Source organism: Triturus cristatus, chromosome 11 (genome assembly GCF_964204655.1).
Source record: "Triturus cristatus chromosome 11, aTriCri1.1, whole genome shotgun sequence".
NCBI lineage: Eukaryota > Metazoa > Chordata > Amphibia > Caudata > Salamandridae > Triturus > Triturus cristatus.
The window spans coordinates 175,616,940-175,634,854 of NC_140594.1; the positions used below are offsets into that span (position 1 = coordinate 175,616,940).

Sequence of the window (17,915 nt, forward strand, 5' to 3'; positions counted from 1 at the left end):
TGGCAAAATGCAGTGTGAGGAAGGAATGATCATATGGCCAAACTAATCAGCATGTAATTTAGTTTGAAACTAAAATGAATAACCGATTGGAAGGTTAAAAGTGCAACAAACACTATTATCAACTATAAGTACCAGCAGGCTTTGCAACAGTAAATCAGCAATGGCAACAGAAAGAGAAGGATACAAAGGGGTGGTCATAGGAGTGAAAGAATTATGGATTTACCCGCGAACATGGTCCAAGGTGGACCGGAAAGCAGTGATTACTGCCAGTTGTGGGGAATCAAATACAAATGCATTTTAAAACTGAAGTGCAATTGTTTTCTGTGAGGATACATACATACACACATCACTACTTTGCACATGCATTTCGAGTCCTCAGAGTAATTGGTATCCTAGCAAATGAAAAATTGTACCACCACTGGAGACCACCCTGTCAAAATGCAGATGTTGCAAACCCCACTGCACAAAGACTACTTTAATTTCAATGTTCACTTTACTGTTTAAGCAACTAATTAAATGCACACAACTAATTAATAACTTACATTCGTCATAAAACCCATAAATTCTATTGATGCTGGCACATTCATGGTTGCCTCGGAGTAAGAAGAAGTTCTCTGGATATTTAATTTTGTATGCGAGTAAAAGACAGATAGTTTCCAAAGACTGCTTTCCTCTGTCCACATAGTCTCCTAGGAACAGGTAGTTGCTCTCAGGTGGAAAACCTCCATATTCGAAGAGCCTAAGTAGGTCATAATACTGCCCATGAATATCACCTGAAAGGGGAAACATAATTGACAGTTAACAAGGAAAGACAATGTACCAGGCAAATTTTTTTTTTTTTTTTTTTTTTTTTTTTTAATAAAGCAAACACAAAAAGCACCTGGAACCGTAGTTCCACTGATCACAAATAAATGTTAATCTACAAATTGTAGAACAGCCAATATGTTCATTTCGTTTGGCCAAGGTTAAAAGCGCACGATGCTCATGAGACTAAAAATCAAATCAAGTGCTCACTATTCAGTATTGTTCAACACCATACCAGTAAAAATAAACCGTCCCAAAAATGTGCATTTTTTAAATAATCTCACCAATAAACGTTTGCAGCAGAGACTTCAGTGACCTGCAAAGGTCACTGAAAGTGAACACTAAACTTTTTTTTAGAAATGTATTTGTAATTTTCAATGCAAAAACAGTTTATGCAGTATATAGATAGAGCAACATATACAAATTGTATGAGCACCATATACAGAATTACAGAAGAACAAGTTACTTAGCTTCGGTAACGATGTATCTGTAAGAAACATTAGTTAGATTCCTCACCTTAGAATATCCCCAGGCGTCAGACTGGATCCGGAAGATTTGTCAGCAATACCCCTTGCGCGTCGCTAGGCGTAGTCTGCGGCTCCGCGTCAGTCGTCGGCGTCGTGCGCCGGAATGACGGAGTACTTAGACGCCGCCCTCGCGCGCTGACGTCAGTTCTTGTACATAGCTTTCCGAGCCAGGAACGCAGAGCCATGCAAAGACCGACACTGGTGCCAAAAATAAAATCTAGGGGCCTGAAAAGGATAACCTTAACCCTAGATGTCAGTTCGCAGAACGGAGAGGATGGGTGGGTCGGTGAGGAATCTAACTAACGTTTCTTACAGATACATCGTTACCGAAGGTAAGTAACTTGTTCATCTGAAAGAAACACGTTAGTTAGATTCCTCACCTTAGAATAGATACCCAAGCAATACCATCCCCGGTGGTGGGTCTGCGAACCAAGATCACACCAGAAAGTCCTGGAGGACAGAACGGCCAAAGAAGCCATCCCTCCGGACTTGGCTGTCAAGGCAATAATGCCTGGCAAACGTGTGTAGCGAAGCCCACGTCGCCGCCTGACAGATGTCCTGCAAAGGGACGCCCCGTCCCAAAGCAGTAGTAGCCGCTGTGGCACGAGTAGAATGGGCGCGCAGCCCAACAGGAGGGTCCTTTTTTTGCCAAGGAGTAACAAATTTTGATGCACAAAACGACCCACCGAGAGATGGTCCGTTTGTGCACAGCTTTCCCCTTCTTAGCACCCACGTATCCAACGAAAAGTTGGTCGTCCACCCGGAACTGCTTTGTGCGGTCCAAATAAAAGGAGAGCGCACGTTTTGGGTCCAGACGGTGGAGCCTCTCTTCCTCTTTGGAAGGATGCGGAAAGAAGGTGGGCAAGGTGACAGACTGCCCACGATGAAAGGGAGTCACCACTTTCGGTAGAAAAGGACAAGGCCGAAGGACAACCTTGTCCGGATGAACAGAGAGAAAAGGAGGCTTTGAAGATCAAGCCTGGAGCTCACTCAACCGTCTAGCCGAGGTGATGGCTACCAGAAAAGCAGTCTTAAGCGTCAGCAGACGAAGAGGACAATTATGAAGAGGCTCAAAGGGAGCACACATTAGAAATGTGAGAACAAGATTCAAGTCCCACTGAGGCATTACAAAAGGGACAGGAGGGAACGTGTGAGTAATGCCCTTTAGAAAGCGTGTAACTACAGGGGACTTGAAAAGAGAAGGCTGATCAGGAAGCCGCAAAAAGGCAGAGATGGCAGCAAGATAACCTTTCAGGGTGCCCAGGGCAGAGCCCTGCCGGGCCAAAGAAAGAAGAAAGAGGAGGACCTCAGAAAGAGGGGCGGAAAGGGGATCCACAGCCTTTGCTGTGCACCATGCCACAAATTTGTTCCACCGGCAGGCGTATACAGTCTTTGTGGAGGGACGCCTGGCTGCCAGAATGATATCACAGACTTCAGGAGGCAAGTCAAATGGCATCAACTGCCGCTGCTCTATCTCCACGCATGGAGGTGGAGGCTGGACAGGTTCGGGTGGAGGACCGTCCCCTGCTGCTGCGACAGAAGATCCTCCCGAAGGGGCAGACGTATCGGAGGATCGGTCAACATACTGAGTAGCTCAGGATACCAGTACCTTCGTGCCCAATCCGGAGCCACCAAGATGACTTGGGCCCGGTCGTGCCTGAACTTCAGCACTCTGGGCAGAAGTGGTATAGGCGGAAAGGCGTACAACAGACCGCAACTCCACTCGCGACGAAAAGCGTCGCCGAGCGAGTGCCGCCTTGGAAATTCCAACGCGCAGAACTGCTGACATTGCGCGTTCTCTTCGGTGGCGAATAGATCTAACCAAGGCTCTCCCCACTGCTGAAAGAGACCTTGCGCCACTTCGGAGTTCAGACGCCATTCGTGATCCATCATGCACCGGCAGCTGAGTTAGTCTGCTCCGGCGTTCAGAGCCCGCCAGATGTTGAACCACTAGGGTGACGCCCTGGTGTTCCAGCCACGTCCAGAGGCGCAGAGCCTCCTGACAAAGGGTCCACGACCCCACCCCGCCCTGTTTGTTGCAATACCACATGGCGATGGTGTTGTCCGTGAACACCTGCACGACACTTCCCCTGACAGAGGGAAGGAAGGCTTTCAGTGCAAGTCGGAAAGCTCTCAACTCCAACAGGTTGATGTGGAGACGAGACTCCGCCGGAGACCAGAGGCCTCTGATCTCCGCCTCTCCCATATGGCCACCCCATCACAGGAGGGACGCATCCGTCACTACGACATGCTCCGGTTGGGGAAGGGAGAGGCTCTTGCCCTTGACCCAATCGCGGTCCGTGAGCCACCACTGCAACTGCTGTGCAGTGCCCTCCGAGATCAAGACATGGTCGGACAGGTTGCCGTGATGCTGGGCCCACTGAAACTTCAGGTCCCACTGTAGAGCCCGCATGCGCCGCCTGGCGTGATGCACTAGTAGGATGCAGGAGGCCATCAGCCCCAGAAGCCGCAACACTAGCCTGACCAAAACCCAGGATAGAGGCCGAAAGATGGGAATCAAGGCCTGTATATCCCGGACCCGCTGTTCCGGTGGATGGACCCGGAACTGCGCCGAATCGAGAACCGCTCCAATGAAGAGGAGCTTCTGAGAGGGGCTCAGGTGTGACTTCGGCACGTTGATGGAAAATCCCAGCAAATGCAGGAGATCCGCCGTAGTCTGGAGGTGGGAGACGACTGTCTGGGGCGAGCCCGCCTTCAACAACCAGTCGTCGAGATAGGGGAAGACTGGAACCCCTGATCTGCGCAGATGAGCTGCGACCACCGCCATCACTTTCGTGAACACCCGAGGGGCACTGGTGAGGCCGAAGGGGAGCACGGTAAATTGAAAGTGCTCTGGGCCCACCGTGAACCGCAGGTAACGCCGGAGGGCCGGCAGGACGGGGATGTGGAAATATGCGTCCTGCAAGTCCAACGCTACCATCCAGTCTCCGGGGTCTAGGGCAGCTCGAACCTGAGCCAAAGTCAACATCTTGAACCTTTCCTTCCGGAGGAAGGCATTGACGTTCCGGAGGTCCAAGATAGGGCGTAGGCCCCCTTTGCCCTTCTTGGGAACCAGAAAGTAGTGGGAACAACAACCACGACCTACTTCTGGGCTCGGAACGCACTTGACGGCCCCCTTGGCCAAGAGGGCCGAAACTTACTCGTGGAGAAGATTCAAATGATCCCCCGAGATACGGTGGTGCTGCGGTGGCATGGCTGGAGGGGTCGTCTCGAAGGGGAGGGAGTAGCCCCTTCGGACGATTTGCAGCACCCACCTGTCCGATGTGATGGACCGCCAGTGGAGTAGGTGATGGCGAACTCTGCCGCCTACTGGCGTGGAATGGGCCTGAAAGCTCGGACTAGGAAGGCTTTGAGGCGGATGCTGCCGGGGTGGATGTGGGCTGACCTAGTCGTCCTCCAGAACCGCCTCGGCGGAAACCACGTCCGCGGCTGGTGGCTAGGTGCACGTGAGGAGGCACCCCTTCCTTGGCCACGAAAGGTGCGAAAGGCGGAAGTTTGCGACCGCGGGGCCGAGAGGCGCAAGGACTTGGCCGTAGCCCGGGAGTCCTTAAAGCGATTCAGCGCACGGTCCGCTTTCTCGTCAAAAAGGCGAGTGCCATCAAAGGGCATGTCCATGAGAGTGCTCTGGACATCCCCCGAAAATGACGTGGACCGCAGCCAGGCGTGACGTCTAAGCGCCACTGTGGTAGAAATGGTCCTACCCAGCGAGTCCGTGGTGTCAAGCCCACACCGTATAGCATGTCGCGCAGCATCCCTCCCATCGGCCACAGCCTGGGTAAGTCGTGTCCGGACCTCCTCCGGACACAGGGGCAGCGCGTCCACCACCGCATCCCACAGAGAGTGGGAATAACGGTCCAAGAGACAAGCGGTGTTCAAAGACCGCAGGCCCAAACTAAGGAAGGAGAACAGCTTCTTGCCGAACTGTTCGTCTCTTGGAATCCCGGTCCGGCGGGGCGGTCGGGAAAGAGGATTGGGAGGTGGAAGCCTGGATAACCAGGCTCTCAGGGGTAGGGTGTTGGGACAGAAAACTGGGATCGCCCGGAGCAGGGCGGTGGCGCCTGGCGACGTTCCTGTCCACAGGAGGAACTGTGGAGGGCTTGGACCAGGTGCCCTGCAGAACGTCAATGAGGGCCTCATTGAATTGCAGCAGAGGCTCAGTGGAGCTTGCTGCAGACTGAAGCACCTCAGTAAGGACGTTAGTCCTCACAGCCACGGCAGGCAGCTCGAGCCCAAGGGCTGCGGCCGCCTTGCGCAGCACCACAGAGAGCGCAGCGCCCTCCTCCGAAGCCACAGTCGGAGAGACAAATCCAGTGTCTGGAGAGGTATCCAGGCCACTGGCCTCCCCCAGTTCATCTGCCCAGTCCTGGGACAGTTGAGCCTGAGCGGCCATAGGATCCTCGGATCCCTCCCAGTTGTCCCCATCATCCGATTCCTGGTATACAGGAGAAAGTAACGGAGCCGGGTGGTAGACAGTGTGTCTCTAGCGGTGCCGATCGCGGCGTCCATCGACGCCGGGCCCGGAGAGGGACAGAACTGGGGCTCGACGTCGAGCGGAGTAGACGTTGGCGTCGGGGGTGGTACCGGTGCCGGCGGAGGAGGCGTGACGAGGTCGACCGGCGTCGGCGGGGACTCGAGAACGGGTCCCCACGAGCGCTTGCGGCGTCGAGGCCGGAGCCGTCAACGGGGCCGGAGCCACCGGCAGGCAAGGCAGCCCAGGCGGGGCCCGAAGGCGCACCAGCGGGCGCCGACAGCAGAGCCAGGTTCCTCATGGCCGAGAGGAAGGCGCTGACTTCCGCCGGCGTCGCGTTAGTCCCAGGGACCGGAGGGTATGGGGATGGGCGCGGCGCCTGCGGCTCCGCCGGAGCCGCGGGGGTGGAACCACCCTGACCCTCGGCCGCGACCGGCGAGGGGAGTCCGAAGAGCGATGTCGCCTCTTGGACTTCTTGGAATGCTTAGACTTACCCGAAGACTTGGATCCAGACGACCGATGGTGACGTCGGCTGCGAGTGGCGAATCTCGAGAAGCTTACGGGACCGCTCCCGTCTAGCCTTCGAGGTCAGGGCCTTACTGTCCGAGCACGACTCCGCCTCGTGGTCGAGGCCCAAGCAGTACAGGCACTGGCGGTGATGGTCCGTAACCGACATCAAGCGGTTACAGTCAGCACAGGCTTTAAAACCAGGCATCCTACCGGAGTCGATTGACAGGATCAAAAATTGACTAAAGTGGTAGCTCTCCCGGATCTGCGCTTACTGGCGCGGAAAAAAGAAGAACTGACGTCAGCGCGCGAGGGCGGCGTCTAAGTACTCCGACGACGTCATTCCGGCGCACGATGCCGACGACGGACGCGGAGCCGCAGACGCCTAGCGACGCGCAAGGGGTATTGCTGACGAAAAATCTTCCGGATCCAGTCTGACGCCTGGGGATATTCTAAGGTGAGGAATCTAACTAACGTGTTTCTTTCAGATGCAGGAAGACAATAGGACATGTTCGCAATCACTGGTAGTATTCCCTTAAATGTCCAATAGCATGTACAGGTACGTCCTGTGGGGCACATTATTAGTTTCAGCTAGTCCTTAACCAGATACATGACATATCCCTGTGTAGTTCCTATTGACACTAGCTCTACAGATGGGTCAGTTCGTTAGCACTAGGTACACATTATATTGCCTATTAGCTAGACCAGTCCATTCTCACATCATACCCCCTCCCGCTGCCACAAGACGAGAAAGCATTATCTCTTCTCTAAGTTTCAAGACAGCATAAGGCTACAAGGGGAGACTACCATCGCTCCCTGCTGCTATCGGGCCGGTCGGGGGAGACCCGACAGCACGAGCCTGCAAGTACTGCGTTGGAGGACCCCATATGTCTCTTGTTCTTTAAGTGCAGGGAAACGTCTCCGAATAGATTGTAAGTTGTTCCTGACAGTACACCAGGTCTTCCAGCCATTCCTTAAATTTAGGGGCCCGCCCTCTAACCCATCTGCAGGCCACCCTGCCTTTCGCTAATAGCAACGAAAGTGAGATATATCGGCGTCGTGCTTTTCGAGTTTGTCTAGTGTAGCGTAACAGCGCGACTAAGGGGGTCAGTCTATCGGTAAGTCTGTCATCTCAGAGCGCTTCAAAGATTTGTCCCCAGTATTCCTTCACCCTCGGGCACTCCCAGGCTAGATGCAGGAACCCAGCTTCCATTCTACCACATCCATCGCATCGTTCTGTATCCCGTAACCCAAAGCGGCACATCCCTGCCGGGGTACAGTACATACGCTGCAAAAATTTATAATTGATACGCAACCTGGCACTAGCTGAGATTTCCGCAGTGTGAGCAGCAGTAGCGCCATTGTTCATCCGTAATGTCTGTTCAAGTCAGCTGTCCATTGTATCCGCGCTTTGCTTGGAGGGATCTCACACTCCGCTCGTATTGTTCGGTACAAGCTGGACACCAGGTGCCCAGGACTATCGCTCTAACATCTGGTATAGTGGCTTTAGTACCTCTGGCTCCTGCGGAAAGCTCGGGAGAATGGCCCGCATGCCCTGTTGCAATCTTATATACAAAAACATTTCTAAAGGGGTGGGTTGAGCGGCACAAAAAAAAAAAAACGGGCGGGCGTACAAAATTTACCACTACAAAACAGATCTCCCCAGGTTCGTCTGCCCACTCGGGCGCATAGTCTGAAACCGGTTTCCTGCAGCAGTGACAGCTGGGGGTGATACGTCGGAGGTACAGTCGGGGAGTAAACGGTCGATAGCCCCAGGGTCTTCATAACAGTGCCATGCATCCATGATTGTAGTTGGCGCAGTGTCGAGAGCAAGAGTGTGCATGTATCATTCCGTCTAGGGGGAATCGGGTCCGCTAGCCAGTGCTCCGCCGCTACCTGTGGCATGCATGCCGGCGGGTGCACCCAATAGTAGGTGTAGTGGGCTTGGGCACAGGCATGATATAGCTCAAAATCCGGGATGTCAAATCCCCCCCCCCCCCCTCACTGCGGGCCTGGTAAGCACCTTCCACTGGACCCGCAGCCTCCCACTGCCCCAAAATAGGCGCATAAGCTCAGAGCGCAGCGTTTTAAAGAAGAACCGTCCCGGATGGGAAGGGAGCTTGAGAAATAGGTATAAAAACTGTGGTAATATCACCATCTTAATCAATGAAGCTCTACCTGCCGTAGACAGGGGCAAGGCAATCCAACGTGTGACATGGTCAGTGAGACTACGTATGGCAGTGCCGTAATTTAGGCGGACCATTTCCTCTATCTCCCGAAATCTGAACCCCCAAATATCTCAAATCTGTGTCGCACCATGCAAGCGGATAGTCCAGTGGGAATTTGACTGCCGCCGTCAAGGGGAAAAACTTGCGATTTCTCCCAGTTAATATGGATCCCAGTTAATATGGATTCCAGAGAGTTTATGTATAAATTCACGTAGTAGGGGGTTTAGGTTAGTATGGGGGGGTCTCGAACATATAAAGTCAGATCCGCATACATCGAAATCAATTTTTGCTGTAGGGGGCATCGGAGCGCTCTATCGTTGTGATGCTGCCTCAGTCTGCGCGCCAGGGGTTCAATCGCAAGGGCAAACAGGCGGGGGGACAGCGGGCATCCCGGTCTAGTCCCTCTTGTAACTGGAAAGGCAGGTGAAACCAGGCCATTAACGAGCACCCTAGCCGTGGGTCGTCGGTAGAGCAGCTGTACCCACGATACAAATCCCGGGGGAAATCCCATGCGGAGCATAATACCAAATCGATAATCCCATTCAGAGTCAAACGCTTTAGTAGCGTCTAGGAGCACCGCAGCCAACGGGAGGTCAGGCAATACATTCTGTAAAACAGAGCACAGTGTACGAAGATTATGTGAGGTTGACCTCCCCGGAACGAAGCCGTCTGATCCGGCAGGACCAGCTTATCTATGAGGAGGAGAATTCGATTCGCTGTGAGCTTTGCCAATATCTTGGTATCACAGTTAAGGAGCGATAATGGCCTGATGGAGGTACAAAACTATGGTTCCTTGCCAGGCTTTAGGATAGATTTAATCAGGGCTTCACTCATGGAAGGAGGTAGTGACCTGCCCTGAAAGGCCTCCTTGTACAGTTCTTTCAGTATGGGGGCCATAATATCCACGTAAGTTTTATAAAATTCAGCAGGAGTCTGTCGAGACCCGGCGACCTACCAGACCTCTGCTGCATTATTGCCTCACGGACCTCATATCTCAAACGGGGCGCATAGAGACCCAGTGCGACATCTCCCAGGAACGCCTCAAACTCTAAGGGGTCTCCGCGCTGTGTTGTATACAGTTTGGCATAATGGTCCACGAATATATCCTGCACCATCGCCGCGTCCCGACACTTCCCCTGTCGAGTGTTATTTCATGAATATAGTTGGCGAAGTTAGGCTTCTGGATGGCTTCCGCTAACACCCTTCCCGGACGCTCTCCCTCTCCATATCTCCGAGCCTTCCAGTATTTCCCCAAGAACTTCACGATCTGCTGTGTGTGTATTCCGATAGTTTGTCCCTAAACTCTACTTGTGCCTGTTCTCTGGCTCCCCGAGTCATCTGCACCTCCAGTGTCTTCAGCTCTTTCTAATCGCTGGAGTCTCCCTCGGATATCTCGGAGCACTCCAAAGCTTTGACATACACCCCCCTGATCGTGACCTTAAATGCTTCCCATGTGATCTCCGAGTCCACAGATCCTTTATTTCTCTGAAAAAAAACCCTAATCTCCTCCTCCAGTTCGGCATGGAACACCGTGTCCAGTAATGCTGTGGGTTGCAGTCACCACGCCCACTTTGCTCCCCCCCCCCCCCCCCCCACACAAATCAAACATGAGGTGTACTGGTGAGTGGTCTGAATACGTGCATGGCAGATGGCTTACTCCTCTAATGGACGGCCCTAGACCTCTGGATGTTATGCAATACTCTATCCGGGCCCATGAAGCCGCGCTTGACACAAAGTGCGTGCCCTCCATGGATTGTGGGTGCATGTGACGCCAAGTATCGATTAGTCTTCCCTCTTCCATGATCTCCCGCATCGCTGCGTGCGATTGTAGTGATGTGACAATGCCGTGGACCTATCCATGCCAGGGTCAAAGGTTACATTAAAATCCCCCCAGATGACACGTGTGGTGCCTACTGCCAGTATTTTAACCCATAGAACAGTGAAGAAGTCTGGTGTGTCTACATTCGGGCCATAGCAACTCACCAGCGTGACAGTGTCAGCTCCCAGCCTCCCCCACACCATCGCATACCTTCCCTGCGGGTCTACGAGCTCTGTGTGGCGCGAAGTGTGCATTCCGCTTGACGAGGATGGCAACACCGCGAGCATAGGAGGAGTATGAGGAAAATAATCTGCAAGTCGCCCATTTCCCCACAAATGTGATGTTGCTTTGTGGAGCGAAGTGTGTTTCCTGCAAAAATGCTATACTGATTTTATGCCGATCTAGATAGGAGTGTATTTGTCTCTTCTTCCTAGGATCTCCTATCCCCCGTACATTCCAGGACAATATCCCCATATAATTATCAAGTGTCCTGCCGTCCGCGCCCTCCATTAGCAATGATAGGAGCTTTTCGGAGTCCAGTAGGTGTCCCACTATCTACAGCTGTACAGTTGCGCAGTTGTCTGTCTAAAACATCGTAATATACCGTAAAACATTCCAACTACCTATCCCCCCCCCTCTCCTCCCACTGAAGCATCCCAACCATGCCAGTAACCATGTTCCCTCCCCCGTCTCTCTTCCCAAATTAACCCGCTACAAAAAGGGTTAAGAAACCCTGCTTAATTCCGAAAGAAACCTACAAAAAGAAAACAGAGGGGTCTACCAGGTGGGGTTTGTCACCTGGTAGCTCACAAGTAACACCTGCCTTCCCAGGGGCACGCGAGGGCCCTCCATACCCCATAGAGGAGGCAAGGGTGTCCAATGTAGCTCATGTAATTTCTCCAGGGCCAGTAAGCTTTGTGACGTGAGGAAATATTTCGTCAAATATCTCATGTCCATCGCTTAGATGGGATGCATCTCACAACTACCTTTGACAGCATCTGCCTGCTTTGCCTCTAACTGATCAATCAATGTCCGATGTGGTGGGCGACAGGGAGCCTGCCACAGGTTGCTCCCCTTTATTACGTTGTCTGTTTCAGAAATTCCTCTGCCTGCTGTGGTTTAATGTAGAATGTTTGCCTTGGTGAGTGATGCGGAGCTGTGCCGGGCACAGCAACGCATAGTCCATTTGTGCTTGCCTGAGCTTCTGTTTCACAGGAAGGAATTTCCGCCTGTCCTCCTGCACCACAGCAGTGAAGTCCGGCTATATAGTGAAAGTTACTCCTTCATATTGAAGTGGTTTCTTCTCCCGCGCCACCCTAAGGGCCACATCACTGTCTCTGTAGTTGAGGAGGCGGGCGATGAATGGCCGCGGCGTTCCGTCCACCAGTGGTCTTGGGCCCAGTGACCGATGCGCTCTCCACCACAAACTGAGAGGAAAAGGATTCCACCCCTATTGTCGCCATCAGCAGTTTCGATGTACAGCTCCATCCTGCCAGTGTTGGTGGTTTCAGGTATTCCTAGGAGGCAGAGGTAGTTGCAGCAACTTCTCGCTTCCATGTCTTTGCTCTTAGCCGCAATGACTCAAGATTTTATCCATTAGAGCCATCGTGTTCTGCATGTGCGCAGCAGCGTCTTCTGAATCTGATATGCGCTTCTCCGCCTCTTTGAGCTGGTCCTCGTGCCCATCTATTTTGCGCACATCATCCATGTGCGTGTTCAGGTCATCCATTTTGCCCGCAATTGTAGCTATGCCCTGTCGTACTTCCAGGAGGATAGTTTTCATATTCACGTCAGGCTCCATCGGTAAGTCTCGAGCGCTTGCTGTCGTGGGTTCGGTGCCACCATCCGGGAGAGTCTTGGAGTTCTTTTTGCCTCAAACTGGAGCAGAGGCTGGCGAGGATCTGTCTTCCCCATCTCGCCGAGTCGCGAAGCGACACTTCCAGGCACCAGGAGGGTTCAGCTAACTGCACTATTCTTGGTCTCGAGCGATGCCACCGAGTTGTCCCCAGACGCCTCTGCCAACCAGTGGACAGAATGTCACAGTTCGTGGCGTATCCGAGGTGCCGCCCTATTTTAGAGTATCCCCAGGAGTTCTCGTAGCATGATCTAGCAGGGCAGCACTCAGTTGGCTCTCAATCTTCTCTTCATTGGCAGCACACGTGGTCGTTAATATTGCCTGGCAACGTTTGCTCCTCGCATGTAGCACCAGGTCGGCACACCTCGCTAGTTTGCGCAGCGTTGTGAGGTATTGCGTAAGGGAACGCCGTGCTGGCCGCACTCACTGCCTGCAGGAAGGGTACTATCCTTCAAGTAGGCTGCAAAATGGCAGCCGGTCCTCCGCAGGTAGTCTGAAAACCACACGTCCAAGATTGCACAGCAGTCAGCTCGCGGTGCCAGCAGCCTCCCCGACAGTCTAATCCAGCCACCTTGCATGTTTAGTCCTCCTCTAGCCCGTTTCAGCGCGTAGTCAGTTCCGCTGCTCCTTCAGATGCCAAGGCCCATCCATGTGTGGCGCCCTCAGGAGTCTATGGGAGCTCTATCCAGATCCCTATGTGTGTCTCATTTTCAATATCACCCCTACAGACAGAAATGGCGCACTGTCGCCTCACAGCGTAGTAGCAGTAGTGGGCGTTAAACTTCAGTGTCTCAGTCCCCGATCGCTGCCGTATGGCTGCACACCCGGTAGTGCCCCTCAATGCAGCGCCCCCGTCTTACAGCCGCCAGCTAGGTCACAGGGCTCGCTCTGATAGGGGCAGTAATCCTACGTTTGGGGCAAGACTCACCGTCGCTCCTGCTCTAACGCATCCAGTCCGGGTCCCAGACCTCCGCAAGTGCTCGCAGCTGATATCCTACTCAGGCGCCGATGCGGGCCGCGCTCGCCATCCGCAGCGTGCGCTACTTTCTGGGACGTAGCAGTCCGTACTTACTCGTGCCAATGCTTCATCTCACGCTCAGGCGCTGCGGCGGCCAGTCCGTCCTCCTATGGCCTGCCTTCACCTCCGTAGCCGCGATCACCAGTCTGGTGCAGCCCACACGCCACGTGAGCGCAGCGGCCTCCCGTATATGTACTTCACCCAGCTCAATCTCCGGCCAGTCAGGTCCCGTCGCCGGTCGGGTCTGTTTCTTCTGCTCACTGGCTCCTCACGCCTCCAATATTCTCAGGACTCGCCTGGGTTGTATAGCGGTTAGTTCTTCATCAGTGCCTTGCAGTTTTGAGATGGTGCCTGGCCTTGGAGTAATAAGCGGATTGTGCCATCGAACTGCGGGAGCTTCACCCGGAGGCAGCCATTCCGCACATGCGCCACCTAGCGCCAAAAGTGAACACTAAACTTTACTTACTGGTTACAACAGTTGGCAGCTTGAATGGATAAAGATTTATCTACTCTATCCAACAAGTGTAACATCTGCTTGATTAGTCGGAAAAAAATGTAGTTTAAATGTTGAAGCATTCTGAAGTGCAGAATATCCCATTTGGAGTTCTTAGTTGCATCTATGGAACCTGTAGGAAGTTGGCTCTGTATATGGTGTGCCGCTAGGAGGTTATACTGTGCAGAGTCCAGAGACTCCACAGAAGTGTACAGGTCTCAATGTAAACCCAAAGTGCTCTTAGTCGTTGTGCTTGAGCAGCCTTAGGCCTAAAAGGAGTGTAAAACATTTACTGCACAGACTAAGGGACAACTCAAAAAGGAGACCCACACCAATTTTAGAAAAATAAGCTTGTTCAAGTTAAGACCAAAATCTTTCGCAAAAAGGCAAGTTTTTCAGGAAAAATACTAGTCTTTTAAAAGTCGACACTTAGGATAACATTGAACTGTTCAAAAATTGCACTATGTAGGAAAGCAATGCATTTTTATGTGCAAGTACCAAACTTACAGTTCCAGTCTTCCTGGCATCAGTGTGGGTTTATTGAAAGTAGTTTGGTAGCAAACATTCCTGGGTTCAGAGAAGCCATCATGGTGCTGTGGAGTTTCCAGCTCATGTACTCTATGGCTTCCCTGGCACTGACAATATCTAAGAATGGCCTTAATTATTGTAGGGGATTATCTGCTAATACAAATATGCCCACACTTGTGGCATAGCGCACCCTGCCTTAGGGCTGGAAGGCCTGCTAGGGTGTGACTTACCTATACTTTGAGCAGTGCTAGTTTGCATCGCACACAGGCAGTGTGCCATGTTGACTTTGTTTTGTCTGCATGGCCTAGATGAGGGGTCCCTCTTCAGTCCCAGTGCCCTCAGTACCATTTACTACAGACTTACAGGGGGCCTGAAGGCCCATTTGTGGAATTGTTTTCAGAGAAGCAGCACTGGCACAAGGGAATTGGTTGGCGGGGACCCTGTGCGCTACAATCAAAACCACATTAACAACCAGGCAAAAAGTGGGGTCTAACCATGTCAAAAGGCACTCACAGAACCATTAATTAATGGTTGGCACAACTAGTAGTTTCTGGCGGTGCAGCTTTGTGGAATGACCGGTAAAGGCTACAGAATGAAGTGTTCCTTCAGTTTTGAAGAGCAAGTGTTTGTGACTTCTTGTAGCACAGCTGAATACAGTACAGAATAGTCTTTGTAGCAGTGAAAGTGCCTGGATACTGGTTCTGTATTTTGTGCTGCAACATCAAGTAGTAGTCCTACTCCCATGCACTGCCAGGCCTCCCTTGCTTTCCCCCTGGAGGTTGAGCACAACTACTTTATAATACATCACCCACCCTGCTGTCATCAGCTCTCCTTGCGTTGATGGCATATAGCATTCTTTGGTGGAGTAACAGCACCTTCAGTGAGTGAGCCCTCCGTTGCTTCTGGATGTATGCCACATAGCACTACCTGCGTGGAGTAACAAACACACCAATGGGTGGGGCCTCTGCTACTTCTGGGTGGCCTTAATACAGCATTGTACAGTGGACTCCATGTACCTCAGCAGACACCCAATTAACATAAGGTCCTACACTAAAAGGGGGTAAGTACCTGTATGAGAGGTACATAACAGCATCTATTTTCTATCTCCACTAAACACCATGTTTACGCACAGCAGCACAGATGCATTGTGCTTCTACCATATGGTTTCATGGTGATTCCCAACAATCCTGGCCAAAGGATAGTGTGTACACATATACACACATGGATTATGTTACTTACCCTGTAAGCACCTGTTCTTGGCATGTAGAGCTGTAGATTCACATGCTTTGCATACTCCTGGACCAAACACAAGATGGCAGATGTTTGCAAGTTGTTTCTCTTCAAAGAAGTCTTTTACAGTCATGAGGTTAAGTAGACTCCTCCTTACGGTGATAGTGCGCATGAACATGAACATTGACTCCTGTTAAGATTGTTTTCTCGCAAGAGGGTGAGAATGGGGTAAGTGTAGTAAGATGTCCATGTGTATGTAATGTGAATGAGAACTGCAACAACCAAAGGTGTCCGGGGAGGAGAGAGGGCGCATGTGAATCTACAGCTCTACATGCCAAGAACAGATGCTTACAGGGTAACAAAATCTGTTAGAGGCATGTGCGCTGTAGATACACATGCTTTGCATAGATTGTATAGCAGCATTCACCTAAACCAGTGGCTAACCAGTGGGTGTTGGTGGTTTGAAAAAGTGTTTAGCAATGCTTGTCCTACATTAGCTTGATAACGTGCTCATACACCCACACGTTTGTTAAGTGTGTGGCGTAGACAATGTAGCTGCCTTACATGGGTCAGGGAATGTTACACAAGGCCATGGATGCTCCTATTTTGCGAGTAGAATGTGCTCTAGGAGGTATAGTTAAAGTTTAGATTTATAAAAGTTGTTTTGCCAAAACCTTTTGTCTCGTCAACATAGTAGAACTGTTCATTTGACATCAAGTGACTAGACCCCTTTGTACTACTAAATCAGGTTGAGTAAAGAACACAGGTCCAAGTAATTGATGGAGACCGTTTGGTGTCCCATAAACCCTCAATTGTTAGCGTGGAGATGGGCACCCCAACCTGTGAAAGATGCAGCTGCTGTTAGTACAATGTGCGGTATTGGGACGATGAAAGGTTGCCCTATTGATCGGTTGTGCTCCACCACTGCAGAGAGTGATGAGTGTGACTAGATCTGTTAATTGATCCCGTGACTTATTCTACTGATGTGCTAAGCATTCCTGTAGATGCCTTTGTAATCTTGCGTCAGGCACTATTGCAATGCATGATGCCATCATCCCCAATAGTTCGATGAAAGTTTTGACTGTTCGGTATGGTTTGTTTGAAGGTTTGAAAGTTTTGAATTCTGGTTGCATTGAGATAGGATGGAGCTGTGCGGGTTTAGCTTCGCTCCTAGATATGGCTGTTGTGAGGATTGAAGATGAGTAGGTCTATGTTAGCTTCAGTGTGTTGGCTTTGAACAGCCAATCGTAGAGACATGAGAAGGCATGAATATGTGGTCTTCGATGAGCTACTACTGCTAGACATTGTGTGAACAATCTGGGTGCAGTAGTAACCCCGAACTGGAGTACTTTGAATTTATAGTAATTTCCTATCACAAATCAGATATTTGCGATCTGCTGGGTGAACAGGAATGTGTAAGTATGCTTCCTTTAAGTCCAGTTTTGATAAAGTCACCTGGTTGTAAAATCAGAAGCACTTACAAAGCGTGACCATATGGAAGTGCTGATAGTATATATAGGTTTAGAGGTCTGAGATCTATTAGTCGCAGAGAACCGTCCTTTTTGGTAATGAGGAAGTAAAGTGAGTAAACTCCTAATTCTTGGTGTTGCATCAAAACTGGTTCTATGGCTCCGTTAGAATAGCTTATACTTCGTTTGAGGAGCTGTTGGTGTGGTCATGAAAGTTTATGATTGCAAGGTGGAATATTGGGAGGATTGCTGGAGAGTTCTAGCCAATAACCATGTAGGATAATGTTGAATATCCATATGTCTGATGTTATTGATTGCCAAATGGGAAGAAATTGTTGTAGTCTTCCAGACAGGTGTAAGGTGGTCAGGAAGAATTTTAGGGAAGTCACGGTTTATTGGGAGATGGGAGGTATGTGTTCGGTTTGCCTTTACCTCTGCCTTTGAAATTGTTCTCTCCAACTGCCTTTATAGAAACCCCTAGATGGAGTCGTGTGTTTGATTTGTAGGATGATACAATTGAATCAGAGTGATTACTTTTAGATCCTCCTCTATAAAATGAGCAGCGTAAACAGCCTCTATTTGATGGTGACTGAAGTGCTCTAATAGATTGCAACCACTGTCTTCATTTTCAAGTGACTCATTTACTAGAGTTCCCAAAAGGTGTTGGTCAAAAGGGAGCATTGAGAATAGATGGTTGAACCTCTGGATTTAAATCCAGAGATTGAGCCATGCAGGACCTCAGGAGAATGCTAGTGCTGATTACTCTTGCTGCAGTATCAGCTGTGTCTAGTGCACATCTAATGGAGGAATAGGACATTCATTTTCCATCTTGCACTAATTCTTGACCCCGTTATGCTCCTCTGGGAGGTGTTGGAATAGCTCCACCATTTTGTCCCAGTGGGCCCCATCATATCTCACCAATAGGCCGTGTGCGTTGGCAATGCGCCA

General features: G+C 51.0%; 1 protein-coding gene across 1 annotated transcript in view; it reads right to left on the reverse strand.

The window, feature by feature from the left end:
* The window catches only part of PPP1CC (protein phosphatase 1 catalytic subunit gamma), a 246,939-nt gene that overhangs the window by 81,057 nt on the left and 147,967 nt on the right, over positions 1-17,915 (reverse strand). The window contains exon 3 of the mRNA XM_085635867.1: positions 543-773. Within this exon, the coding sequence (XP_085491993.1) occupies positions 543-773 (231 nt within the window). The remainder of the gene's footprint in view (positions 1-542; positions 774-17,915) is intronic.